A 26,012-nucleotide genomic window follows, 5' to 3' on the forward strand; every position below is an offset into this window, starting at 1 on the left:
AAATACTCCCAAAGGAGTGAGTGGGGCCTGGAGCTCCCTTTGGGGAATTGGTGAAGGGAGAGGTTCTTCCGGTGATTGATAAGGAGACGAAGCAGACTGTGGCGCAAGACTAGGACGAGGCGTAGAGGTAGCATGAGGGGCAATACTAGGATGAGGAATAGATACTCTATGAGGCACAATTGAACCATAGACCTCGGATTCATCCATTGACGAAGCTATACTTGGCCGCCCAAGGGCACCACTAAGACTATTCCTACCTATCATTTGGGTCAAATTGAGTGTTCGGTTCTCGTCATCTCCTGAATTTCCAAAGCTAGCATCCGAGATTGAGTCGTTGGAAACGTCGTTAAAGTTGAACGTGTATCTCCTGCCCGCATCCCGTGCAATCATGGCTTCTATATCTGCATCATCCGGTCCATCTCCGTCTACATCATCAGAAGCCGCCATGCTTGCGTTGCCCGAATGTGTAGCCTTCACAAGCGCAAGCCAAGCATCGTCCTGGTTCGCAGGACGAAGTGACTGGCTGAGAGGCACTGTGACTTCCATAGGTTCAGAACGATCCCCATCGCTGGTATACGACTGCTCTGATATGAAGGACTCCTCCTCAGCTGGGTTCGAAGATAATTGGGACAAAGGAGCGCGGGATTGAGCTACGGATGAACGCCTCCGCAGGTTTCCACCAAATGATTGAGTTACGTCCATATCACTGTTGTTATCATCCATATCCATGTCTTCGTCTAATAACGCAGAGTTGTTCACCCCGTCGAAAAGAAAGGCGCCTGCACTCGTAGACGTCATATCCATGTCTTCAGTCAAGGCGATTGATTTCCGAAAAGAAGAGCGTCGACGATTAGCACCAGGATATGCATTCTCGTCGTTGAGAATTGGAGCAGAAGGCGGAGGCAGGTCGTTATCAGAGGATGGTGGTCCGCCCGAGCTACCTGGAGATTCCTGAGATGCGGCTGAGCTGCCCGTGTTGTCTCCTTCGAAGTAGCGGACATGAACTTTCTCCCTGAAACTGACCCGGCGTCCCAACGATTTACGTGCATGATTGTCATGAATAGGAACCTGGTAATCGTGGGTGAGGTCCATGGATTCTGTAGCGGCAGTACTCTCTTCAGCGAAAGATTGAGAGTGGGGACGTGATTCTTGTGACGCGGGCGAGTTAGAGGATTGGGAGGAGCTTGCTATCGACGGCCTTGCCTTGAGTATACCTTTGACATTTCCCTGTTGTTCATGGTCAGTTGATTCGGTATTCAGAATAGGCACCGCACTCACTATCGACAGCCTTGACCTCGTAAGAGGACTAAGTTTGCCTGTTCCGAAGCTACTATATGCTCGCTTTTTTCGAGGCTTATTTACACGGCCCTCCTGTACCACAGCAATTGATTTTCGCCGCGAGCTCGAGCTGATCACCATGAGGGTAAGAAAGGTGTTGTATATCAAGAAATATAGATCACAGCGATTGTGAGTAGATGATTGTTGTGTATTCAATTGGATGTCCTCAGTCCTCACTTTGTCAAAGTTGAAGTTGGTCGCGACACGGTCACGTGCGTCTAAGTCTCACGGGTCACTTTGCCTTATAACTATCATGATGATGATCGTGTTTAGAAATTCTTCAAAAAAAGTACTTCGGAAATGCCTTTACTATGTTCGAATTACTAACTACAGACATCCCCATCACTTTTGTGGAGTGTCAAGCCTAGGTTTAGCTAAAGAGCTGTAGTTCAGCTGATGAATAGGAGTTATACTTGGAGATAGGTAAGCGGGAGCCCAGCTTGGCCCAACCTCACTGTTTAAATTCTGCTCCAAGGATAGTGGTACCCTGCCAGATAATATTGGCGGAGAAGGAGGGACAGAGACAGGTTCTATAGTCCAAGCACCAGTCGTAGGTCCAGGAAAGGTAGAGATAGTTCTAGGCTGTTGTTGTTTTCTTCGCTTGAGGAAGAAAAATATCCCAAGGGCAGCGAGTAAAATGACAACCACAACAGGAACTGCAATAGCAGGACCTATCATGCCCCCAAGACCCTTGGTCACCCCTGATGAGTTATTAGGAGCCAGTGAAGGCTGGGAAGGGCTCAGAGAGGAAGACTGCAGAGTGGATGAAGAAGGGGTATCATCGACAGTTCTATTTAGTCTGATAAGGTTGGAATGTCATATTGTACAAGAGTAAGGAAGGCTTACGTGTAAACAATCTTGTCTAGGAGTATCAATGACTTGGTACCGTTGACATGACCGTTTTGGATGGTTAAGTTGTGAATTCCAGGAGTGAGAGGATCGCTTGCAAATACAGCAACAGAATAATTATACGTGTTGTTATTCCCTGGCGCGGTCTTCACAAAGCCACCATTGCGAAACCCATCAATGTAGAAATCCATGTCAGAATTTCCGTCTGGAGAAGTAGAGCTCTCTGCGAGCGCGCAAAAAACATATACGGCAATGCCTGAAAACCATGTCGGTAGTGGACTCTCATGTTAACAAGGATAAATTTTACCATTGAATGCTATGCTGGCCGTGAGGGGGACGTTCGGATAGGAGTTACTTCCCGGAAGAGGATTGAACTGCAAGATAGGCCAGGTTATACATTTCTTGCAAAGGCCTTTACAACATTACGCACGGTCCCATCATGAAAAGTGTTGAAGAACGTCCGATTCACGTCAAGATTTGCAGTACACGATGAGCAAGGCACCGAGGCACTTCTCGCATTCCATGCTCCGGATGGATAGTAGATCACAGAGGAAGCACTATCATCGACAGTAACTGCGGGAAATGTCAACAGGAATGAAAATCAATATGCAGTCAGGCAAGCACACCATTTACCATGACGGCTACCGGAGTAAAACAAGGTCCTGTTAATAGAACTGTCTATAGATGTCTTCGCTGACGGTTTTCGAATACTTTGGAAACGATCCACGCCAGCAATGGACTCGTGTTTATCGAACAGAGAGAGAATGAGGTGGAACGGTTCAACGAATTGAGTGCTCAATCAAGAAAACTCTAGAACGGCAAGCGATCACAGGGCGACATATTCAACGCACTATGAGCCGGGGAAAAGTGGGGTTAGAGCGGTATCGAGCTATCTTGCAGGATATCTGATGGAAACAGCAGCAACTGTAACTCGAAACGTGTTGCATCAGTCTGCATTGTCGCCACCGCGAATTTATGAAGAAAAAGAGATGCTACCAAGTTATGGCACTTGATCATTTTGTTACATGATGGTAAGAGAATTTTATCTGGCATATCTGGTATATTGCTGCATATTGAAAACCGAAAAAAGATGTGGGATACTAAACGAAACAGGCTTTTCGTGTTCTTGTGAACTCCGTTTGTGGATTAAGGTTATACAAGCGTATACGGATATCAGGCGGTCTCAACAATTGCCCACCGTTTGGGTCGGCGCCATCGAAATCCTGTCGAATGGAACCCTCGAACATGATGGTTTCCAGAATTCTCCACGATATCATCAAGAAGCGACAAAGTCTAAGCTATAGATGATATCTGTTTTCCAGAATACATAATTTATAGACACCGGATGCTAACGATTCATGATGGCGGGTTTGCGTTCCTTCACACGAAGGCTGGCGCCCCCTGCTTTAAGGTATCTGTCATCGTATGCTGGAGGCGATTCACCGTCTATCATCGAGAAGGAGGCAGAGGTCGAAGTGTTATGAGCGTCCGGATCCGGATGAATACCATGTGTTGGACCACTGGCAGAAGATATGTAGGCAGAGGAAGTGTTATGAACGTCGGGATCCGGTTGAATACCACTAACAGAAGACAGATAGGCAGAGGACTGTATTTGAGTTGGTGAATACGGATTATAGGGGTTGGCACCAGCTGAATCAGGATGTTCGAGTTCAGTGTTCAAGAGCTGTTGGCGCGAAGATAGTGCGGTACCGCCAGGCCCGAGTGATGCTGGGTGGTTCACCGTCCAAGCAGCAGCTACAGGTCCAGGAGAGTCTATGGTAGCTCTCTGCCCTTGTGGCTGTTGTCGTTTCCTTCGCTTGAGGAAGAAACATATTCCAAGTGCAGCAAGTAGAAGAACCACAATAGGCACTGCAACTGCGGGGCCTATTACGGCTCCCATGTTCTTCTTGGCCGAGTTCGCGTCGTCGACTCTAGCCGGAGAGCTCTGAGAAGCAGAAGATGATGCACTGGTTATTGTTGTAGAGGACTGTGAAGAAGAGGATGTGGAAGAAATATCGTCGACAGTTCTAGGAAGTCCATGAATACCAGATTGGCAGAAAAGCACAGTTCGAGAACGTACGTATAAACGATTTCGTCTAGAAGCACTAAGGACTTGGTACCATTGACATGCCCATTTTGAAGGGTGAAGTTGTGCATTCCAACAGAAAGAGAATCGATTGAAAACACGGGAATGGCGTAGTCATATACATTGTTATTGCCTGGGGCAGTCTTCACGAAGGTACCCTTAAGAGACCCATCGATGTAAAAGGACATGTCAGAATCTCCGTCGGGAGAAGTTGAGCTCTCTGCGAGTGCACAGTAAACATATACGGCAGTTCCTAAAATCGATGCTGTGAGTAGGTTGTCAGGCATCATATCCCAGCAAGGTCAAGTTTTACCATTGAACACTATGCTGGCCGTGAGGGGAACGTTCGGATAGTTGTTACTTCCAGAAAGAGGATTGAACTGCAAGGCAGAATAAGTCAATTTGATCTTTGAGCTGTCTTATAACTGGATCACATACAGTTCCATCATGAAAAGTATTGTCGAACATCCTATCCGCGTCGGGATTTGCAGTACACGTTGAGCAAGGGTCCGAAGCACTCCTCGCATTCCAAGCCCCAGAGGGGTAGTAAATCACAGAAGAAGCACTATCATCGACGGTCACTACAGGAGATGAGGGTTACTTATAAACTTGTATCTTGTAGTGATTGATTGAATAGCGTACCGTTTACCATGACGGGAACCTGATGGGGACCGGAGTCGAGCTGAGTCGAGCAGCTGATAGTAACTTGAAAGATTCGTGAGTGTTGCAAGCAAGCTGTTGAAGGAGACGAGAAATGAAAAGAGTGGATAAACAGGGATAGACCAGGATAGACAGTTCAATAGTTTTTTTGATGGTATAAGGTTAGATTGTTACACGGTAGGAAAGGGTAGGCAACGTTAACGATATGACAAGCATCGAGAAGATCTATATCATTTAGACAGATTTAGACAAAGCTGTTGAGAATCTTGGGATTGAAGGCAAACTTGGGATTTATGTATCATGGATCGCGTTTCATAGCGAGTTGCACGACTCTTTTATTGAATGAGATGCTTGCTGACGGTACTTAGCGGTCAGAGGAGATTTTTGGAGTTGGACCAGAGCCTGCTAGATCAGCAGTCTGGGAGTCAAGCCGACTGCCGGTGTCCCACGATATCTCACGAAGAAAAAAATGATCAGGCCATTTTGGATTTACGAATTTCACACAAAAGCATACATCCCGCAAAAATCCAACTTTCTTTACAAGTTCAACCACGGTCAAACGATGACTGTTCACGAACGTTCTGCAGTGGCTTCAATGCCTTCATCCACTGCTGAGGCTCTCTACAAGCTTCCTTCCACACTCCTTCCCTTTTCTGTCGAAAGTCCTTCTTGGTGGTACACGACCGCGGCTATCCTTGTCACTATTCTTGTTCTAGAGCAAACTGTATATCGATACAAAAAGCGTCATCTTCCTGGGGACAAATGGACTATACCCCTCATTGGCAAGTTTGCCGATTCCATGAAGCCCACAATGGAAGGATATCAGAAGCAATGGCAGTCTGGCGCACTGAGTGCTCTCAGTGTTTTCAACATGTGCGTTCAGGACTAATTTCATTATCATCATTCACGCTCAATGACGCGATCTCCAGCTTCATCGTTATGGCTTCCTCTAATGAATATTCGCGCAAGATTCTCAACTCTCCGACACATGCTGAGCCTTGCTTGGTGCACTCTGCAAAAGCCATCCTGCGGCCAGAAAACTGGTACGATGATCCACTTCCTTACTTGGAAAAATGAGCTCACACTATTCCTGTCCAGGGTTTTCCTTACCGGAAAAGAGCACGTTGATTACCGTCGTTGCTTGAATATGCTATTCACTCGCAGAGCCATTGGGTAAGGCAAATTGAGTGGGTCCGGGCTTGCGCAGTACTGAGATTCGTTTTCAGCATGTATATTGGCATCCAGGACACTATCACGCGTGAACATTTCATGACATGGGCAGCAAAGGATTCCAACGGAAAACCCGTTGCTCAACCCATTATGATGATTGCCCGCTACCTGAACATGGATACTTCTCTTCGTGTATTCTGCGGAAACCATATCCCTCCACATGCTACCAAGGAAATCAGTGACAAGTACTGGGCTGTGACGCAGGCGCTTGAACTTGTCAACTTCCCCTTTGCTTTACCCGGCACAAAAGTATATAAGGCTAAGCAGGCTGCTAAAGTAGCCATGGATTGGTTAACACTTGCTGCGCGTAACAGTAAAATCGCCATCGCCAACGGTGCTGAGCCCGAATGCTTGATTGACGAGTGGATGCGGATTTGCGCCGACCCCACTTACAAAGGCAGGAGGGATTTTAGTGACGATGAGATTGCTATGGTTGTCTTCTCGTTCTTGTTTGCTTCTCAGGACGCTATGAGTAGTGGACTCATATTCGGCTTCCAACACCTCGCAGACCATCCCGAAATACTTGCCAAAGTGCGTGAAGAACAGGAACGCGTTCGTCAGGGCAACTTCGACTCCCCCTTGACTCTTGAGTTGATGGATCAGATGCCGTACCTGCAAGCTGTCGTGAAGGAGAGCCTAAGAGTCAAACCTCCGGTCACCATGGTTTGTTGTCTTCGTGTCAGCGCTTGAATTCGTGCTGACGTAATGCTTACTAGGTTCCTTACAAGACGACCAAGGCATTCCCTATAAGCCAAGACTATACTGTTCCTGCCAACAGTATGGTAATCCCTTCATTCTATAACTCTCTGCATGATCCCGAAGTATTCCCTCGACCGGATGAGTTCCAGCCCGACCGTTGGTTAGACCCCAACAGCTCCGCCAACACCAACCCCAAAAACTATCTGGTGTGGGGTAGCGGCCCTCATCGTTGTATCGGCGTCGAATATGCTATGATGAACATGGCTCTTGTTCTTGCTACTGCTGCTGTCATGTTCGACTGGGAGCACGAGATAACACCACAGAGCTATGAGATTGAGTACGTGATTCTCATCCTATTTTAGGAAAATGAGCGCTGACTATCGTCACAACAGCATCATCGCCACCTTGTTCCCCAGAGACGGATGCAGACTCACACTTACTCCTCGTGCTCACGCATAATTCGAAGTCACAAAAAACAATTATAGAGGTTTGTACTTATTGTCGTATCTTTAATGTGTGGAACTCTTAATATACCTGTTACAATCGAATTGATTCCTGTGGATATAATTCTTAAATCTGCAACCGGTAGACAGATTAGCTGCAAAGCTTTCTGGATTTTTCTGTCCAGACATGGTATGTACCAAGCTCCCAGTCTGAGTAAGGAACTGTATAAGAATGTATTATTTCACAAAAAAAAAATCTTAGCTCGTGCGGACTAAAATTTGAAATTACTCAATTCGTCAATAAGATTCTCCATTTCACAAGTGTAAGCTCACCAGTCTGAGCACTGGCAACCCATATCTATGGAATCAAGGAGTCAGAAGGACTGTTTAAATATATCATGCATACATCAAGGTTTTCAAGAAAAATGTCCGGATTTTGCCCTGGGTTGGAGCTCAAAAAAATTAAATATTTGTCCGGATCGATGCCCAAGTTTGTATAATACAGTATTCACGTATGATACAATCGTTGCCACATATATAATAGTGGCAAGTAAAGTCTAAACCTTTCGAACAATCAACGGGAGAGAACTAGGACCTTGACCTTTAATGCGCGGTCGAATAACGAAGCTCTGGAATGCTTCAATCTCATAGGGGCATGTGAAGGAGAATTGACGGAGCAACGTGATAATAAGTGACTGCAAGTTGGAGGTGGAGTAACTAAGCTTTTTGTGGGCATGCATATTACAAGGGTGAAAGCCTTACCTTAATCTCACATAAGGCAAAATTTTTTCCAATGCATGAGCGGGGACTGTCAATTTGCGTGTCAGCTTCTCTTACAGGTTGTCAGTGGGTAAAGCTTAGTTGCACACACCCTTCGCTGAATGCGAGAATTTCGCGTTCATGGCGGAGACCCTGTTTCTTGCGTTCGAACCAGCGCTCAGGGCGGAATATTTCAGCGTCGGAACCCCAGACATCGGGATCAGTCTGCACGACATTGACTGGTATCTCAAGTATGGTTCCTTTCGGAATTACCAGGTATGTGTCGGAGGTTCCTGCGATGGGCTCTGAAAGAGGTACACTGATAGTCTCTGCCGCCTACAGATATGTAGATGATCAGATGGAAACTAAAAACAGCCTGAGAGAAAAGTGACCTACCTCGTGATGGTTCTCTAAAATCGGAGGATGTAGTCTTAGAACCTCGCGCAGGACCGCATCAAGTAGAGGGAGGTTGGAAGTAAGGTCATCGTAAGAGGGATCTCCGAGCCCTGCGGCTGTAACTTCCTCGCGAAGTTCGTTTTGAAGACGGACATTGAGAGAAAGTTCGTAGAGTGTCCACTATAAATGATGTTAACAGTCTGAACGATGTATATGACATAGTATAACCCTCACAGCGATAATTGCAGAAACAGGTTCAAAGGCAGCTGAGATCGTGGTTCTCATCTGCGCCACTAATTCTTCCTCATTCATCTTATGCGTTGGGAATTTGGCTTCGTTGCGCACTGTATAAATTTAGTAGGAAACGAGGAGAATATGCGGTATCTCTTACATATGATGGACATGAGATTTTTGCCGTTGAGATCGCCAGCCACCTTAGCGTCTCTCCACATTTTCGATGCGATGTTCCCCAGCTCCAACTTGGATTTTCTGATCATCTCACCTTTGTCACCAATCGACAAGATAGCAGGGAAAATCCAAAAGAGGGCTCGCATATAAAAAGAGGAAGTTTTGTTTTCGTTGTTGGTAAGTCCATCCATCGATTCTGCAAGAGCATGTGGTCCCCCGGAAAGACAGTCAAAATCGTACGAAAACGCGGCACAACCAACAGTATCTAGTCTATGTGATACAGTCTGTTCAGCTCGAAGAGAAAGGACATGGAATGCGGATACTCACGCGAAGCGGCCTGCCCACTTGGTGACCTCGATCTCAACTTCATCCGAACGACTGTTGTCGATGACTTTCATCCATTGGGCAGCCAATTTGGCTGATGTATCATAAAAGATCGGGACCAGGTTTCGCACGGACCTTTGACTGGGCGGCGGATGTTAGGAAAGTGAAATAAAATGGTAAATCCTAACTCACCTTAGCGCGGGGGCCAGAACTCTTCGTTGTCTTTCGTGTGCCTCTTTGCCTGGACGTGAGCTCGATTAAATTACACATGAAACGAGCAAACAAGTCAAACCTTCGACCCATAGAATTCCTTCGCCTAAGGTTGCCTTAAACCAAGCTCGTACGCCTTTTGGTTTGGGAAATTCGAAAATAGCTTCACTGAGAATATATTTAATAGCTCTGGGATCGGTAATGGACAAGACTTGATGCTGTGGGGAATCAGACAAAAGCGCTCACGGAAGGCTAGAAGAACAAACCCCAAATGCACCGGTGAACCTGAGTACTTTTCCGTATTGTTGGTGCCAACGGACATAATAGGAACCTGGAGTGCTGTGATAGAGGAGCCATTCCTCTCCCCATATGAAAGACGAAGGACGTGGTCCAGGAACATGTTGGAGAGCAAGATTAGTGGAAACGAGGTGCTCTACAAACCTGCAGAAAAGGTACGTAGTAACTGCACCAAGTACGAGTGCAGGGTAGAGTAGAGGAGGGATCATAGCGTCGAGTTGGGAAAAAAAGATGATAGTGATATTTCTCTCTTTCAGTCTTCTTATATAGATATCAAGTAAGGCTATGTGGAGCGACGGGATGCGGGTAAAGCAGCTGAGAAACAGGTCAGAAGAGAGATATTGTGGATTCTTTTTTCAGGATCTTAATCGGACGAGTTGGAATCGGATTCCGACGCCTGAATCCGGAAGTGAACAACTTTGAATGCGCTCTGCGGAGGATCACTGCGAACCTTCTGCGTCCTGAATGACTTCCTTGTTTCGTAAATAGCGAGACTTTCCGTCTCAGTATGCACTTACATACCAACTCTGAATTGAGATGAAATCGGTACGCTAGGCCGACGGTCTTCATACAACGGCTCCGAGAAGACCTGATTCATGCAGTGGCAACATTTGGAATCTGGCTGAAGCCAACCTAAAATCAATCACCTAATCATCAGTTTGAACCTTGAAGCTTGAAGCTTGAAGCTCCAATTTAGAACAGATTTAGAAAAAGGCTGGTCTTACCAGTGAAAGAGCATCAAGCTAGATGTGGTTCCTTGATTATCTTGGTCGTAATTTGGTTGTTCGTTCCCGCGGAATTAGTATGAACACAAGACGCTGAAATAATTGATATTCGTGACAGAGAGCAGCGTTTTTTCTCAAGGATTTCGATTGTGACGTATCTATTAGAGCTTTCCGATAAAATTCACGGATCAGTGAGAGCGTTTAGATTGGCTTACCGTCAGTCTTCGATGTCGTTGATATTAGTTCATACCTCTTCTGAACAGGACGTCGGTGAGCAGCTACCGAGAACGGTTCGTTAGCGACCACATATGCTTAAGATGGACGACAACATCGCTTGTCAATCTCAGGATTCGGATTCAGTTCACCGATGTTCACCATCTATGGAAGACTTGAAGACGCCAAATTTATACCGAATTCGTTAAATTTTGTTTCAAGCCAAGCGATATACTAGCCCCGGAGGCTTTAGTTGCGATCAATAAGAGATCATCGTTTGCCGGTCAGTGAGAGTCCGGGGAAGGAAGGATTTTCAGCATTGTAGATGTTGTACATATGGCGGAGAATCATGTTGTCGAGGTTTTCAAGTTCTATCAAGTAAATGAACCACCCCTTGTAGAAATCCTGGGATGTATAGAGATTCCGGGTAGGAAGAGTATAATCCGGGATCCATATATTTCCATTAACAAAGCAATGGTCAACGATTGGGAGGATAGTCAGAGGACTAGCCTCTCGCCCCTGTCACCAAGCTCTAGGCTTGAAATTGGGCCGTTCCCACGCATGTCTGTGAGGTCGTCCATAGCGAACTAGTAATGGAGGACTGCGACACCGACGTAAAGTCAAGTGCCCCGCGAAATTCAACGGGGCGAGTCTGTCCTGCACCTGTGCTCGACAAATACGAGAACGATGAAAGCGAAACAAAAGGAATAGATCCAACCAAGTACAGATGATAACTGTACGCCAAGGTACGCCGATATCGAGTCAAAAAGCTGAGCGTTCAATTATATGCATAGTATAGCTCCGGTAGATACCTATACGAGAGCACCGACGTAGAGTCTGGTGTTTTCGGGAAGGGCAGAAGTAGACATTTTCTTGAAGAACAAGTCCGAAGCCTTTAGCGCCCATCTTGATAAACCGCCAAGCGCTAATCATGAACATTACTAATCCGGCGCTCATCGCGGTCTTGAGCAAAATTGCCACGACGTCGCGCTGCTTTTTATTTGGCACAGGGTCTGTTATACATACCATTTCTTTTCCAACATTGTATGTCCGCGCGTCGCAACAAGTCCAAGTCTTCAAAGGCAAAGAAAGTCAAAGAATTCACGCCAGTCGTAGATCAGGTTATGCGGAAATCGTCCAGTGACGAATCTATGGCGGTCTCCTCTTCCCTTAATACCTCCATTCCTAGAACACCTATCACCTCTCGAACTCCGGTTTCCAGTCGCATGGCTATGCTTGAGGATGGAGATGAAGAGCTGGAGCTGAATTTGCTGGGTGATCAGGAGCGGCGTGAGGCCAGGCAGGGACTGGAGCAAGAGGAGGAGGCAGAGGAATTAACGGAGCATGCCAAACGACCCATATCCTCCAAGGACAAACGTGCCATGGTTCTGTTGTGTGTTCTCTGTGGGTAGTCTCCATATATGATCTCGATTTAGTATTCAACGCCACATTGTTTCCTAGACCTTATACAAGGAGTACCCGTACGTTCTCATGTGGTAAGATAAAATATCAACTAACGCAGCTGTTTTTTTGCTAGTTGGGACTTGCACTTGGTGACTAAAATCTTGATTAATTTCTGGCTAATGCTGATTCTCGTTTGACAGGTTCTGTTCCGTTCCTACTAAAAGACCATCTTTCCTATTCCCAACTCGCCACCTTCGCTCTTTCCAGCTATCCATATTCTCTGAAACTACTTTGGTCTCCGATCGTTGATTCAATCTTCTCTCCTTACGTCGGACGTCGGAAATCATGGATCATCCCGATGCAACTCACTGTCGGCTCTGTAATGCTATACATGTCGCTGAATGTGCAGCGGCTTATGGACAATGTATGATTCCCTCCTACGGCTATCAGACTCAACTAACTTAGAATATTTTCTAGCCTGAAAACCACGTCAATGAACTCACTTTCGTTTTCACATCGCTCGTTCTCATCTCAGCCACTCAAGATATTGCGGTGGATGGTATGTCAATTTCAAAAGCCGTGATCTAGCTTGCCTTATGTCAATTTAGGCTGGGCTCTGACCCTTCTATCGCATGAAAATTTATCCTACGCGTCTACATGCCAGACTATCGGCCTTAACACGGGCTATTTCGCCTCCTTTACTGTTTTCCTTGCGTTCAATAGCGTCGAATTCAGGTTTGTTGATTCTAGTCTATAAGATGGCACCCGGTGCTGAATGCTCAACTTCTTCCAGCGAAAAATGGGGCGTGCCGCATCTGACATTGAGCGGGTATCTCAGGTTTTGGTCGATAGCATGCTATCTAGTCACGTTTTGGTTACTGTTCTTCAAAAAAGAGGTTCCGAATTGTCCTTTCGATCCTCCGGTTTTGAGCACTGAATCAATACGCAATATAGGATAAGGAAGTTGCAACTGAGGCAGATTTGAGCATTAAAGGTGTTTATAAGACTATTTGGGCTATCTGCAAACTCAAACGTAAGCCTCTCCAGTTATGGTGCACAAGCATTTTGACTCCTTTCACAGATGTTCAATCTCTCATCGTCATACATTTTTTCGGGAAACTTGGATTTGCTGCTAACGAGGCCGCGACCTCATTGAAAATGGTTGAAAAAGGATTCAAACGGGAGGATTTGGCCATTGCAGTCCTGATTGATTTTCCTTTCCAAATCATTGGCGGATATCTTGCTGCCAGTTGGTCTCGGGGTGATCGCCCTCTACGTCCGTGGATTTGGGCCTTTTGGCCTCGTCTTGGATTTGGTCTGATGGCTACTTTCATCGTGTACTACTTCCCGAAAACACCCATCTCTACTGGATTTTTCGTGTTCTTGATTGTTCATACTGTGTTTTCGTCGTTCTCTTCGTACGTGTTGGCAGTCATTCCTTCAAGAATATGTTTGCTGAATGGCCTAATATCCAGGACTGTCCAGTTCGTAGGCATCTCTGCTTTCCACACCCGCATCTCTGATCCCCTTATTGGAGGAACGTATATGACGGTAAGTTAACGTGCATTCTGTCGTTTGCATCATTAATCAGTGCTGTGTCTCTAGTTACTCAATACTTTCACTAATCTGGGAGGGACGTGGCCAAAATGGTTCATTCTCAAAGGTGGTTGATGTTGTGCTATAAAGTGATGTCAAACCTCAAACCCTTATACATAGGCGTTGATGCTCTAAGCGTCGCAACTTGCAAAGTGACCGAAGCAGGGACAGAGCTTGCTGTCAAAGGTAGGGAATATATCTATCTCTGGTCCCATTTGCTTACAGTGATTTCAGCTTCTGAATGTGTATCTGAACATGGTCAAGCGACCTGTCGCGAGATAGGAGGGACTTGTGTTACGGAAACTGACGGTTACTATATCATATCTGCCGCTTGCTTTATATTTGGGATAGTTTTCCTGGTTGCCTACATCATTCCCACTGCAAAGAAACTCCAAGGTGAGAACTTTTTGGTTGGCTGTAGGTGGATCGAGAACTAATTATATCGTAGAATTGCCGCCTTTGGCTTGGAGGGTCAAGTTGTCATAGGACTTGAACCTTGTAAGTAATGTACATAGTCATTATTATTTTAACATACGTAGTTATAACTTAAGACTAACGTTACGAACGTCGGAAATGGGGTGGAGGGGACGTACTGAAGTAGATGATGTAATTTTATCTCACGGATCAGTGCATAGATACGTCTGCACGTGTCTGTAAGCACAACTCTCAAAGAATTTTTAAAGCTTACAACTCGAGCTGCCGAACTCTTGATATTTGCAAAGTAATCAGCAACCTATTGTCGTCTCTGCACTGCAAAATGTCTACTACTACCATGCATTTTGGACCGGAATGGATGCGCACAAAACCTCAACCAGCATCGAGAATTCAGTCTCCTCCATCTCCTCCCCCTCCAAACGCCTCGGGGCATACCGCGTCTACATATTCCTCTCTTCTTACTACAACTGTGGCCGCGCCTGCGGAAAATAAAGATGAGGCTCATCCATTCCGATATACCAAAGAGGAAATGCTGCGAATCTACCGAGAAGGGGGCGGTAAAGGTGGACTTGGTTTGGAAGTGGAAAGATGGGATGGTGTGGTGAGAGAGACCGTAACTGATCCCATCGGATTGAAGGAAATTGGTGAAGCGGAGAAGAAGGTGACTGAGAAATGATTTTTTCACTCTATCCAAGCTCATAACATGTGTAGCTCTTTGCCACGCCACTCAACTCAGATCTCCGGCGTCGACAATCAACCGATTATTTGCATCTTAATACCCAAAACCTTGAGCGGCCTCGTTTGAGTCACGCAAATACAGCTTCTGCTACAGGAAGTCCCCTCAGAGAACGCTTCGGTTCCCTTATGACGCGTAGAAGAGACAGTACCGGTTAGTCTTCCGACTTTTTTTCCTGAGTTTTTTGAAAAAAATTAAATATTTCTAAGATCAACCTCCAACGCTCCCCAGAAGACTTTCTTTGACCAGTCAAACTTCCAATCCCAATCCCCGTGAATCCGGTATGCCTTCGCCTTCGCCTCGCGGTCGTCTTGGTCACACGCCTGGTTTCGATGGTGTATTGAACGGAGGCGAATCTTGGGTAGCTCGTCGGCGTGCTTCGGAAGGTCTTCTTCCCAAGATTCCGGCTAATTCCGCTCGAGATCCAGGCGAGGACTCCAAAGAACTTGAAATACGGGAAGAGGACGAAGAGAACCATCTAGACTCTAACCCTGAACCAGATCCTCAACGCGGTTCAAAAGCCACAGACCAGTTGGCTGGTGGCCTTGCAATGCAGAAGCCTGACAAAATTGAGTCTGGCGCTGCTCTCGATGTTCCCGCGACGTTGAGCGTCTCGAATTCTCCCGCCAGTACTTCTGCTTCCATTGGCCTGCCTCCTGGAATCGTCGACTTGTCTAGCGTAGAATGGTCGTATCTTGATCCCCAAGGTCAAGTTCAAGGTATATTGATCGATTTCCTTCATACTATTCAATCATATAACAAGTACATCAGGTCCATTCCAAGCAAGTGTGATGCAGAAATGGGGCGACGGCGGTTTCTTTTCTGATGAGCTGCTTATGAAACGAACCTACATTGATAATGATTGGATACCTATGGGTGATTTGAAACGACTTGTTGGCAGCACCGACAAAGTATTTCTCACACCAATCCCACTTTATGGACCTCCTGGCTTAATACGCCGAACCGACTCTCCCTTTTCCAACCTCAATCCCAATCCAAATGAAGGAGGATATCATAATGGACCATTACAACCTTCACCCGTACGCACACTTCGCAATTCGACCCTGGATTCGTTTAGTTCAAATTACTCCGATTCTCCGACTTCTTCCTTCGGTGCTGCTGGGAGGTTTGGTGACGGCTCTCCTGACCCTGCGGCTTTCGGAGGACGTGCCGCGCCTCAGTATGTTTTGCCAGGCGAGATGGGGTCCCGTTTCAATGGCTATCCTGGCGAGGCGTCCCCTGCTCTTTCTGGCAGGTCTGGTTTTGCAGCTCCAGCAAACGACTACCGTTCACCAGGATTCAGCAACGTTACTCCAGGAAGAGCCAATTCACTAGATGTAAATCCTGGTTTCGCCTCGCCTGCTACTTCTTGGTCAGGCTTTGACGGTATGGCCAATGGGAGAGGAGGCTCTATCGATTCATCGATATATCACCCTGGACATCCAAACGCAGGAATGTCATCTCCCTTTGGCAACAACGGGTTTCAAACATCATTTGGTACACAAAATCACCCGTCATTAGGAATGGGGGGTTTAGCTTTCGAGCAATATCCTCCTTCTCCCTCCGTGCAGTTCACTGATACCTCTGTCATGCCAAATGCTGTTCCCGACATATTTGACCATAACCAGCTACAGCAGACTCCTGCACGTCCCAGTCAACCATCCACTAATTCCAGTGCTGCTGCATCTCCATGGGGTTCTGGAGACTCCAATATCAACAAGCGCAACGTTCAATTTGATACTACCCCCGCAAAGCCGCCTGCTGTAAACAATCAATCACCTTGGGGTACAGGCCGGGTATCCCGATCCAGCTCGCAAGCAAACGATCTTTCACCTTGGCTCGCAGCTTCCAAAGGCGTCACCGACAACTGGAAGGAAGAGCCATCCGTTATATCTGATCTCACTTCCAATAACCTAGGGCAGCATAATCGGGAGGAGAAGCAGCTGGAAGAAACCGCTGAAGACGTGACAGAAATTATCACTAGACCCAAAGCCAACATTGCAGAAACCCAAGCAGATCCGGTGTTAGCTCCTGCCGTTCCGCTGCCTACGCCATCACATACTAAAACGACGTCACGACAAGCTCAACAGGGCACTCAAGTCAAAGCTGCCACTACTGAACCTGTTCACGTAATCTCGGATATTCCTGAACCTCAGTCAGTGGTTTTACCCTCTGCTGCGCCCAAGGCTTGGGCGAAGGAGGAAGACTCTAAGAAGTCAGCTACTAGTCTCCGTAAGATACAGGATGCAGAAGCAAAAAAGGTTGAGGCACGAAAGACTGCTGAGAGGGAAAAGGAGCGTGCTGCTCGTGTGGCTACTCAATCCATAGTATCGCCTTCTCCGGAGGATGTTCAGACTTTCACAGCTTCCTGGGGTCTTCCGACTTCCAAAGCTGGTAAGGGTTCCGCTGCTGTCACCCCGAAAGAGTTTCTCCCACCCACTCCTGCGTCTGCGTCTGCCGCTCCACCCGTATGGTCGACTACTGCTGCGAAGCCTGTAGCAACGAAGAAGACAATGAAGGAGATTCAAGAAGAGGAGGAAAGGAGGAAGAAGACTGCTGCGAAAGAAACTGTTGCAAATGTTGCTAGTAGGAGGGCATATGCTGAGAGTACTTCCAAGGTCAGTGACTGCTCGACTTTTGTATGGAATACTTGACGAAACAGTACCACTCAGCCCTCTCCGACATCTGCTCCTGGCGCTAGTGCATGGACAACAGTTGGTCCTAGTGGAAAACAGACCCCTGTGGCTACTACCCCAACTCGTCCGCCAGCTACACCAACTGCTGCCGCCGCCGTTAGTACTACATCTATCACGCGTGTGAATGGCGCTGCGACTCGTCCAACTCCTACACCTGTCAGTAAAGCTCCCGTGAACAGTGCCAAGGTGGACGACTTCCCTATAGCACCGTCAACTGATTTCTTGAAGTGGCTTGCCGAATCGCTCAAAGGTCTGAACAACACCGTCAACGGTGAGTTATTCTATTTAGGATGCTTTTCTACTTACAATAACTATTATGTTTCTGGTTAGTTGAAGATATCATGTCTATGCTCCTGTCCTTTCCTATCGATCCTGATCCCTCAACGTCAGAAATTATTTCTGACCTCATCTACGCCAACACCACCACTCTCGATGGACGACGGTTCGCTGCAGACTTTTTGAGCAGACGAAAGGCAGATGCTGTGGCGCGAGCAAAGGCTGGTCCTGGAGCGGCCGCAACCAAGATGGTATCAATCGCGGATGTAGTGAAGGCCCAACCCAAGCCTCAGGCGCAATCGGAGTGGGGTGGGTTCAAGGTGGTGAATAAGAAGAAGAAGGGTGGTAGGTCATAAGTTGAGGTTAAGATAGTGATTTGATCTTGAGCTTGGATCTAAACGTTGTGATAAAGTAGTGTAGGTACATTGGGTTGAAAGTCGTCGTACCGATAGGGTTACAAAGACAGTTGAATAATGGCAGTAAGTCGACATACTGGTCCCTAGCATTACACCTTGAGGGATGGGAAACTTTGAACCCGGTGATGTGAGTTGAATTGTATGCAGACATTACATGGCGTTACGTTAACGTTTATACCGCATTTGCACCATCCTCCCTTATTGCGAGCGAAGCGAAGCAATACTGGCCATAGGGTGAAAAATTTCGTCAATTCTATATTCGCAAATCCCACGAGGTCACAGCCACCGCCGTTTTTGGTAATCCCCTGTAAATCCCTCGTCATCGAATTCAGTCGCGACGGTCTATCTTCCATTACCTTGTACTACAGTGTCTTGATAATTGTTTTACGGAGGTGCGCCAGCACCGACACCCCTCGAAACTAGAATTTCGAAGCGAGCACCACATGTGAGACGTACTTGAACGGACGAAGGAGGCTCACATGCGAATGCATGTTAACTACCTGCAGCTTCAAGCTTACATAGGCTCCAGGCCATGGAAATCTAGGAAAACACCAAATTGATCATGACATGAGCATTGAGCACTATTGAGCAACCCTCCGTCGCATCAAAAATTGTAATGGAAAAAGGGCATCGCAACGACAAAATCATTACGCTGGTTCGTTCACTTCAGTCACTTCATCACATCGCTGGTGCGTTGAATTTTCTACACGAATTTTCTCATCTTCCTTCGTACTTCAGTCACTTATGCTATCCCCTTCTACCCCCTTTCTATCGGCTTAAGTTTCGACTTGTTCGGATAGATTTTGCTGGCAAAATTAATCACGATTCACAATATCATCTCCGGTATGCGTTCATATTGTCCGAGTCATTACGATTAGCTTCCCACTCACCTCAATACATATAGCTTCCACCTCGTTCTATCCTGCCCTGTGTACTCGTGCGCGAACATGTATCCAATTTCATGCACATCTCCGAGACTATTATCGATATGTCTTGCCGTTCTTGTTCTCCTCGCCGTCAATGTTGTCGGCAGCCCAATTGGATCTCCCGTTTTGGCCTTGGCAAGTCCCTCTGTCACATTGACCTCTGTTCATCCATTGGCCTCCAACTCCCCCTGGAACTTGCATGCTGCGGTCACGCCAACTGGAATAGTAAAGGATGAGATCTACTTTTGGATGGATGGTGACAATGCCGAACTTTACATTGGCTCCAGACGTTTCGGCCTCAGTAATGGGCACGAACGTCTAGAGCCCAAAGAGGTTGGTATACCCCAGACTGGTACCAGGAAGATCGGTCAAGTCATCTATCCGAGCACCAATGTCAAAGAACAGGTCTTGCAAATTTTAGGAAAATGCGGGATCAGGATAACTACAAGTATAAAAGCAAGTCCCGTTCGAATTTGTAGGGGACATTACTTCCAGAACATTATTCAAAAACTGGTCAAAGTATCAGAGATGAACTCTTTAGAAGTAAAGGATGAGAATGGTGGGGGTGATCTGGACTCATTATTTACCAATTTGTTGCGAGATACAGGGTTTCTGGGAACCTCGAAGAAGACTGTGGAGAAGTCATATCGTTTTCGTCCTTACTAGCACCCTATAGTGTGTAATGATGGACCTTCTTGCTCCTAGTGCTATTTTCCTTGTGACAACATGAATGTAATAGAGCAAAGGTCAACCTGTTAAACATTGCAGTGACTTTGGTACACCTGGGTTCCATCCTTTACTAGGTGGCATACTTCAACCTCAGACAACCTTGGGCTTGAGATATTGATTTGTCTGTCAGTACATGAACATTTGAAACTCCAGTTGATCCTCAACACTACAAAAAATTGATTGCTTGTCCCCGCTTGGTCCAATGATTCGGATTGGCCATGCTAGGTTCAATTGACATCACAGGCGAAGGAAGCAAGTGGGCAGAGCAGAGCAACGCCCCAAGCGTAACTGAGCTATTGGCTGTGTATCGCACGGGTTAGTACTGCTAGTAAGAGAAAACTATTCAAGATGGTACGACAAAACAATAAAAGTAATCCGACCTGCCTGGTTCGAACAGGCGACCCCAAGATTAGATAACCAATTACAGTCTTGTGCTCTTCCAACTGAGCTAAGGTCGGATAATCAAGACCAAATGCGATACAATGTCATTGTATTTAGAGTAAGAGAAACTGGTCGGTGAGTAAGCGCTGAAAGGGCGCGAAAGTTCGAGAACATTTTCTTTCCCGACTTAGTCACTTACTAGAAAGTTCTCTCCACATCTCGAAATTTCCCGACGCGCGTCGCATACACGCGTACATTGTTCCATTATTCATCCTATGTTCCGAAATTGTATAAAAACCATGGGATTCTCCCCCTTCTATCTTTATCACTATCTTGCAATCTATTAACTAAACATGTATCGCTTCCAGCCTACATACATCTCATCTTTGCCCACCGATCTGGGCTACTCACGACCTCCATACTCTCGACAAAGGTACCTCAGTCCCTTTACTGAACAGCTCAGGGCTGCCGAGGCTCAACGAGAGGAGGAGGAACTCCTTCGCCGTCTGGAGGAGATTCAACTCCAGAAACAACAAGATCGCCTCCTTCGTCGTCGCTCCCCCTTCAGTGGCTACTCTCCCTATCACTCTAGCTACTTGGACGATGATGAACTCGAACGTTTCGCTGCTGTCCGTCGACCGCAGCAAGAGCTCGAGCTCGAATATATTCGTCGCAGGGAAGAAGAAGAGGCCAGACTTCTCGCCTTGAAGAGGAACGAAGAAGAGCTTAAGTTCCAACAGCTCAAACGTCTTCGAGAAGAAGAAGAGGCTCGTCTGGCTATCCTTCGCCGCGAAGCTGAGAAAGCCGAAGCTGCTCGGCAAACACGAGCGAAGAAGGTATGCGCAAATATACTCTCATATTGGCTTTTACCAAAAGTCTTACTGTATCTTCAGGTTTCGCCTTGTTATCCCCAAGATACTTCAGGCGTCCAGCTTTGCCAATTGTTCGGACCTCAAGCTCAACAATTGAAACAGGTATGTATATTATCGATCCTTAATTCCTCATCTGTGCTCAACGATCTTCTACAGAAGAAGCCTCATTCTATCCGACGACCCAGTTCTAATGTTAACAAGGAGCCATTAACCCTCGAACAATTATTTTCGGACTTCGTTCAACAAATAAACAATAAAGAGCCTGAACGCGAGCAGACTGTGAAGCCCAAGGAAGAGCCTAAGCAAGAGCCTAAGAGGCAGACTCCCTCTCCTGCCCGCGAATCCGTCCCGACTCCTCAAACACTCGAAGAAGTTCTTCGTTTGCTGTTTAACCCTCAACCTCAGGTTTCTAGTCCTGTGCCTGAGGAGAAAGTAGCATCTCCCCCCGTTCAGGTATGTCATATATCGTCCAATTTCAGCCCTGATACTATGATATTTATTGATACATTACAGGAAAAACCCAAAGCCATAGAGGTCGAGGCACCTCGCACAGTGTCTGATTCTGAAACTCGTCCAGTTTCCTCGCTCTCATTGAAGGAACAACTCGAGGCTCGTCTGAACAATGATCAGTCTAATGAGATCAAGGACACCATCCAGGCCGTCCTCGCTTCCTTGGCTCACGCTCAACCAACCCCCACCACAGCTCCTGTCACTTCTTCCCCTTCCGTTAGCAGCCACAAAGGCAAAGAAAAAGCCTCTGAGCCTCAGCCCGAGGTTAAGCCTACTCCTGGCGCCGCTCACAAGGCTCTCGAGTCTGTCAGGAATATTGAAGCTAGTCTCACTGCGCTGCAGGACGAGTTCGAATTCCCCTCCGAAGTCGACTTCTCTCCCGCCCCTTCGAGGTCCTCATCTCCTGTCCGCGACGATATTTCCGAATCCGACACATTGACTCTTAGAAAGCTAGCTTACACCGCTCGTAATCATCCCATTCGATCTTACGAGCAGGCTCTTTCCAGACTTCTTGTCCAGCTCGATGAGATTGAGAGTCATGGGAATGCCGATGTGCGGATCAGTCGGAAGGCTGTCGTGGCTCGTGTCGAAGGGGCCTTGGAAGAACTGGAACAGAAAGTCGAGTCAAGGTGGAATAAGTGGAATAAGAGTCACCGTGTCGAAAGGGAAGAAGAGGTAGAGGAGGTTCAGAAGAAGGTCGAGGATGCTGCAGAGTCTTCGCAGGAAAATCAAGCAGCATCTGCTCCGGATGACGTTGTCGCCGTGCAAGCCGCCGTTGAACTTGCCACCGATCTCACCACTGCATCACCTTCTTCTCCTGCCTCTCCCTCGGCTGTTCATGTCTCTGCCGATGACGTTTCACAGCGTCCTTCATATACGGAGGTCGCGAAACATCATCTATCCGAAGCTTCTCTACCTGCAGCAGATTCATCTTCCACTGATCCCGACGCCCTTCCCCCTGTCGAGGTAACCGAACACATCGAAAACTCTTCTTCTGTGGAAGCTTCTGACCACCAAGTTGAAAGACACTCACAAGAAGAGGTTGTTCCCTCCGATGCCAACGTCGAAGCGTCTGTCGTCGAACCGGTTCACCGGGCGGAGGACAATGTCACCGGCATCGAAGCTCAAGCTGAAACATTGACAGAACCAGAAGTTCCTGCTTCTTCGTACCCTCCTACATCCAACTCTTCCGAACCGTCATCCTACCCACCTGTTAGCTCCGCTTCCACTGTCGCCCCCATTCGACCTCCGGAAACGCAAGCTGTTTCTGACTCTGACGACATCACGGAAGATTTATCTTCATCTGCTGAAATCTCAGAAGATGTTCATCCTGTCGTCATTAGTGAGGAATCTGAAGCTGAAGTCGTCGACACATTTTTACTTCCTGAGGATAATGCCTCTGACGTTGCTTCAAAGCAATCGCCACACGACTTGGAGGATGTGGGAAGTGATTGGTCGGAGGTCGATGCGTAGGAGTCTCATTTAATTCTTAGTTTATCGCGTATACTATCCGGACTTCATCTATCTCATTGTGGTCCCTGAATAAACAAGACCTTGCATTGTACTACTACTCATTACTCTTGTACTGTATCTGTAACAGATATAATAAAATAGAAATTCTTTGACTTGCCTACTTCACGAAGCTTAGCACAACAAATCCTTACCATCCCTTGCGCCGGTACCTTCTTCATCAGTTTGCCACTGGTATGCAGCTAGAGTTCTTGCTGGCAGGCTCTACATTCAATTTGACGGACAGCCAGATGATTTTGTTGCTATACTTCCAGCTGCCTAGGATCTAACCTTAAACCTCAAAAGGCAAGCCCTGGCAAGCCTACCAAGTTATGAACAGTTGTCAACCTTCATTTTACATATTCATCTTTATAGTCAGTGTTGTTCCTGCCCTGTTGGCTTTTTCTTCTCATAGTCCTTGTGGTTTAAACCTCTTAGACTCGAACCAGTCTGCTGCTGAGAAGTGATATGCAGAATCACTGACACCTTTGAGTGCCAGTTTCCAAAGTGTCAACATCCGAAGCTACTGGTTCGAGTCTATGAACCTCTCGTTCTCAATATTACAGTGCCATGCAAATATTACACTATCATGTAAAATTACAAAGAATCCAAATATCTATGCAACCATTTCACGATTGATATTGGTAGATCTTCACACTCTTGACTTCCCAATCTACAGCACGAGCAATTAGCGCACGATCTTGGAAAGAAAAAGACCGTTGAGACGTACAAGCCTCAGTGAAAGCAGATCCTTCGGCCATGACGAAGGCCTCACAGGTTGGATAACCCGTACTTTGAGCACAACTTTGTTCCTGACCGGGAATTCCAGAATCAGTCCACACCGAGCCGGCCCAGTCACCGCTGACAAAACGGAATAAGCATTTCATGTTAATGGAGTATCGGTTTGGGGAAGACGCTTACCAGAAAGTAGTATCAAAGATAGCTGAATGGTCATGAAAGAATGTATTCGGGTTACAACCACTTGAGGACCACTGGGCAAAAGGAGTTCCCCAGGTAGCGAGGGAAGGATTTGGTGTCCCAGCAAGGACATCGCTTGGTACCTGGCCTGCAGGCCAGAAGTGTATGCTGACACCTGTGTCGTCTAACTTGCCTATAACGAAGGTATCGCATCGTAAACGTTACCTTACCGAAGGTCAACTTGTAACTCACTGGCATACACCCCTCCACCATTTTTATTGAACGCAGCACCGAAAGATACATCTGACGACGAACGAACACCGCATCCCTGCGAGGTTTTGTCAATCATGTGTCCAAGAAAACCTGAACGAACCAACCTGATTGTTTGTTTCTGCAGCAGCACAGTTAGTACCACCAACAATAGTACCTGTAATACCAAGGACGGTGGAATTCGACGATGAAATCGTGCAGCCTGGGTTGGTGTGTATAGTGGCTTGATTGTTGGTGTATGTGTTTACACCCTCGACTATATCTGCAGCAAATGGATATTAAGGAAACTGGGTTGTGATGGAATCGCAGTAGTCAAACCTATTTCACCACCAGCTGGCCAGTTGGGGCCTTGAGAAGCACGGACGAGTGAGCAAAAAAAGTATGGGCAGGGTATCATTGGCCTTACCGTTTGTCCAAAAAGCTCTAGGAAGAACAGGTGTAAAGAATCGTGAAGGATTATATTCAAGTGGCGTAAACTTACGGCCAAGTTCCACATCCAGTTGGCATATGGAGGGCATCCAGTATCCAGATTCCCTGGTCATATTGCGAGCTTGTCGTAATTCGTACACTCTTTCGGTTGCTAGTCAGATTGTTGGTAGTGTCCACTGACATCACAGCATTTCCTGCAGAGTTGACATATGCTAAACCTGCACTGGTCTGTGTAGTAGTTTAGTTTAATCTTTGAAAAGATAATTGCTCGCTGTGTTGCTTACAGCATCGTTTTTATCCAAGTAATCCACGACGCCTACAAATATGATCATAATGAGCAAAGGAATGCTTATTTCAAGAAAGTTCGATTGATGTACCATGTGTGGGATCACTTCCAGTAAAAAAGGACCAGCCTTGGAAGAAATCGGATCCGTTCTAAAGAAATGAAAAAAGATGAGACCCAGCCGTTTGTTCACTATCGCGACGACCAACATGTGCTTCTATTAATTTCCAAGGCGTAGAAACTGCAGAAGTGGTGGGGCTTCCTGCAGCAGCGCTATTTGTTGATGTGCCTGTCCCTTGCGAATTCGTTCCAGTTGGACTGGAACTGTTATTGCCTTGTCCTCCATTTCCAGCTGCGGCACTAGATTTGCAATATACTGCTCTGCCGTCGTCTAGAGGTTGTTGAGATGGGTCCGACACCAAAACTGCGCCAAAGGCTAAGCGTAAATCTCGAGCAATGTTTCTCGTATGTCTAGCCGCTATCTGGTGGGTGTGTTGTACGACTCTGGAGAAGGCATTGCTAGAGTATACGCTGCGAACAAGTAATGCGTATTCCAGCAGTAAAAGAGTGAGGTAAATGGGTAAAGAGCGAATTAACACCATGGTGGTGAATTAGCACAGATGAAGTGAGATGAGCCGGTGGGTGGACGTTGTCGATATATATGGGAGAAACGCTGGCAAGGCGTGGCTGATCAGGATTCCTTAGGAGCTCTTTCCTCTAAATGGTGAAGTTGACAAGTTGATGGAGGTCGTAAGTTTTGGAGGCGAACTTGGAAAGTGGAAAACAAAAGATAATGTACCCCATTGTTCATTGATCCGGAGGAATGAATATTAAACGTGGCCAACAAAGGGGATTGATTAGAAAGAAGAGAGAGCCTTTGCAACAGTTTCTGTGTTTGCTGAAGACTATGCAACACAGTTCAACGTAGGTGTACCGTGTACATGGCGAAAGAGCGAAGAGGAGAGATTGAAACTGATTAAATACCATTT

At 46.7% G+C, this 26,012-nt stretch overlaps 9 protein-coding genes and 1 non-coding gene across 10 annotated transcripts; 5 read left to right on the forward strand and 5 right to left on the reverse strand.

Moving 5' to 3' along the window:
- Positions 1-1,566: 1,566 nt before the first annotated feature.
- On the reverse strand, positions 1,567-3,179 carry C8R40DRAFT_1077104 (uncharacterized protein). Its single transcript, XM_046226966.1, has 7 exons — positions 2,814-3,179; positions 2,618-2,760; positions 2,495-2,561; positions 2,185-2,443; positions 1,815-2,128; positions 1,695-1,762; positions 1,567-1,627 (listed from the first exon to the last, which is right to left on the reverse strand). The coding sequence occupies exons 1-6, from the start codon at positions 2,821-2,823 to the stop codon at positions 1,746-1,748; spliced, it is 810 nt and encodes a 269-aa protein (XP_046092333.1). The 5' UTR covers positions 2,824-3,179; the 3' UTR covers positions 1,567-1,627; positions 1,695-1,745.
- Positions 3,180-5,358, reverse strand: C8R40DRAFT_1077108 (uncharacterized protein). Its single transcript, XM_046226967.1, has 5 exons — positions 4,916-5,358; positions 4,712-4,854; positions 4,587-4,653; positions 4,268-4,526; positions 3,180-4,214 (listed from the first exon to the last, which is right to left on the reverse strand). Exons 1-5 carry the CDS (start codon positions 4,923-4,925, stop codon positions 3,536-3,538), a joined length of 1,158 nt encoding a protein of 385 aa, XP_046092334.1. The 5' UTR covers positions 4,926-5,358; the 3' UTR covers positions 3,180-3,535.
- A 137-nt stretch (positions 5,359-5,495) lies between these two features.
- C8R40DRAFT_1032363 (cytochrome P450) lies at positions 5,496-7,321 on the forward strand (the record flags this gene model as incomplete). Its single annotated transcript, XM_046223253.1, has 6 exons — positions 5,496-5,806; positions 5,863-5,976; positions 6,032-6,106; positions 6,160-6,826; positions 6,880-7,199; positions 7,255-7,321. The coding sequence occupies 6 exons, from the start codon at positions 5,496-5,498 to the stop codon at positions 7,319-7,321; spliced, it is 1,554 nt and encodes a 517-aa protein (XP_046092335.1).
- Positions 7,322-7,862: 541 nt separating this feature from the next.
- C8R40DRAFT_1164647 (cytochrome P450) lies at positions 7,863-9,908 on the reverse strand (the record flags this gene model as incomplete). The annotated part of the gene is made up of 10 exons (XM_046230536.1): positions 7,863-8,000; positions 8,068-8,113; positions 8,177-8,400; positions 8,461-8,640; positions 8,695-8,804; positions 8,852-9,138; positions 9,196-9,333; positions 9,385-9,433; positions 9,485-9,620; positions 9,669-9,908. 10 exons carry the CDS (start codon positions 9,906-9,908, stop codon positions 7,863-7,865), a joined length of 1,548 nt encoding a protein of 515 aa, XP_046092336.1.
- A 1,961-nt stretch (positions 9,909-11,869) lies between these two features.
- C8R40DRAFT_1031340 (acetyl-coenzyme A transporter 1-domain-containing protein) lies at positions 11,870-14,123 on the forward strand (the record flags this gene model as incomplete). The annotated part of the gene is made up of 13 exons (XM_046223162.1): positions 11,870-12,041; positions 12,099-12,118; positions 12,175-12,190; positions 12,242-12,465; positions 12,519-12,600; positions 12,650-12,776; positions 12,835-12,937; positions 12,996-13,074; positions 13,123-13,459; positions 13,517-13,592; positions 13,647-13,707; positions 13,728-14,033; positions 14,086-14,123. The coding sequence occupies 13 exons, from the start codon at positions 11,870-11,872 to the stop codon at positions 14,121-14,123; spliced, it is 1,641 nt and encodes a 546-aa protein (XP_046092337.1).
- Positions 14,124-14,271: 148 nt separating this feature from the next.
- C8R40DRAFT_1077120 (uncharacterized protein) lies at positions 14,272-18,479 on the forward strand. Its single transcript, XM_046226968.1, has 7 exons — positions 14,272-14,733; positions 14,784-14,961; positions 15,018-15,527; positions 15,580-17,426; positions 17,481-17,775; positions 17,835-18,180; positions 18,233-18,479. The coding sequence occupies exons 1-6, from the start codon at positions 14,395-14,397 to the stop codon at positions 18,134-18,136; spliced, it is 3,471 nt and encodes a 1,156-aa protein (XP_046092338.1). The 5' UTR covers positions 14,272-14,394; the 3' UTR covers positions 18,137-18,180; positions 18,233-18,479.
- A 232-nt stretch (positions 18,480-18,711) lies between these two features.
- On the forward strand, positions 18,712-20,167 carry C8R40DRAFT_27478 (uncharacterized protein). The gene is made up of 2 exons (XM_046234560.1): positions 18,712-19,039; positions 19,101-20,167. Exons 1-2 carry the CDS (start codon positions 18,813-18,815, stop codon positions 19,786-19,788), a joined length of 915 nt encoding a protein of 304 aa, XP_046092339.1. The 5' UTR covers positions 18,712-18,812; the 3' UTR covers positions 19,789-20,167.
- Positions 20,168-20,225: 58 nt separating this feature from the next.
- On the reverse strand, positions 20,226-20,309 carry C8R40DRAFT_t19. The gene has a single exon. It is a non-coding gene; the product is annotated as a tRNA-Tyr (tRNA).
- A 111-nt stretch (positions 20,310-20,420) lies between these two features.
- Positions 20,421-23,284, forward strand: C8R40DRAFT_1077142 (uncharacterized protein). The gene is made up of 2 exons (XM_046226969.1): positions 20,421-21,557; positions 21,618-23,284. Exons 1-2 carry the CDS (start codon positions 20,586-20,588, stop codon positions 23,085-23,087), a joined length of 2,442 nt encoding a protein of 813 aa, XP_046092340.1. The 5' UTR covers positions 20,421-20,585; the 3' UTR covers positions 23,088-23,284.
- Positions 23,285-23,558: 274 nt separating this feature from the next.
- C8R40DRAFT_1077146 (concanavalin A-like lectin/glucanase domain-containing protein) lies at positions 23,559-26,010 on the reverse strand. Its single transcript, XM_046226970.1, has 11 exons — positions 25,233-26,010; positions 25,118-25,175; positions 25,025-25,056; positions 24,793-24,968; positions 24,718-24,734; positions 24,630-24,659; positions 24,419-24,573; positions 24,294-24,369; positions 24,045-24,234; positions 23,854-23,984; positions 23,559-23,796 (listed from the first exon to the last, which is right to left on the reverse strand). Exons 1-11 carry the CDS (start codon positions 25,623-25,625, stop codon positions 23,753-23,755), a joined length of 1,302 nt encoding a protein of 433 aa, XP_046092341.1. The 5' UTR covers positions 25,626-26,010; the 3' UTR covers positions 23,559-23,752.
- Between the last annotated feature and the right edge of the window lie 2 nt (positions 26,011-26,012).

The sequence above is a fragment of the Lentinula edodes genome (assembly GCF_021015755.1).
Source record: "Lentinula edodes strain Le(Bin) 0899 ss11 chromosome Unknown C8R40scaffold_1, whole genome shotgun sequence".
Lineage (NCBI taxonomy): Eukaryota > Fungi > Basidiomycota > Agaricomycetes > Agaricales > Omphalotaceae > Lentinula > Lentinula edodes.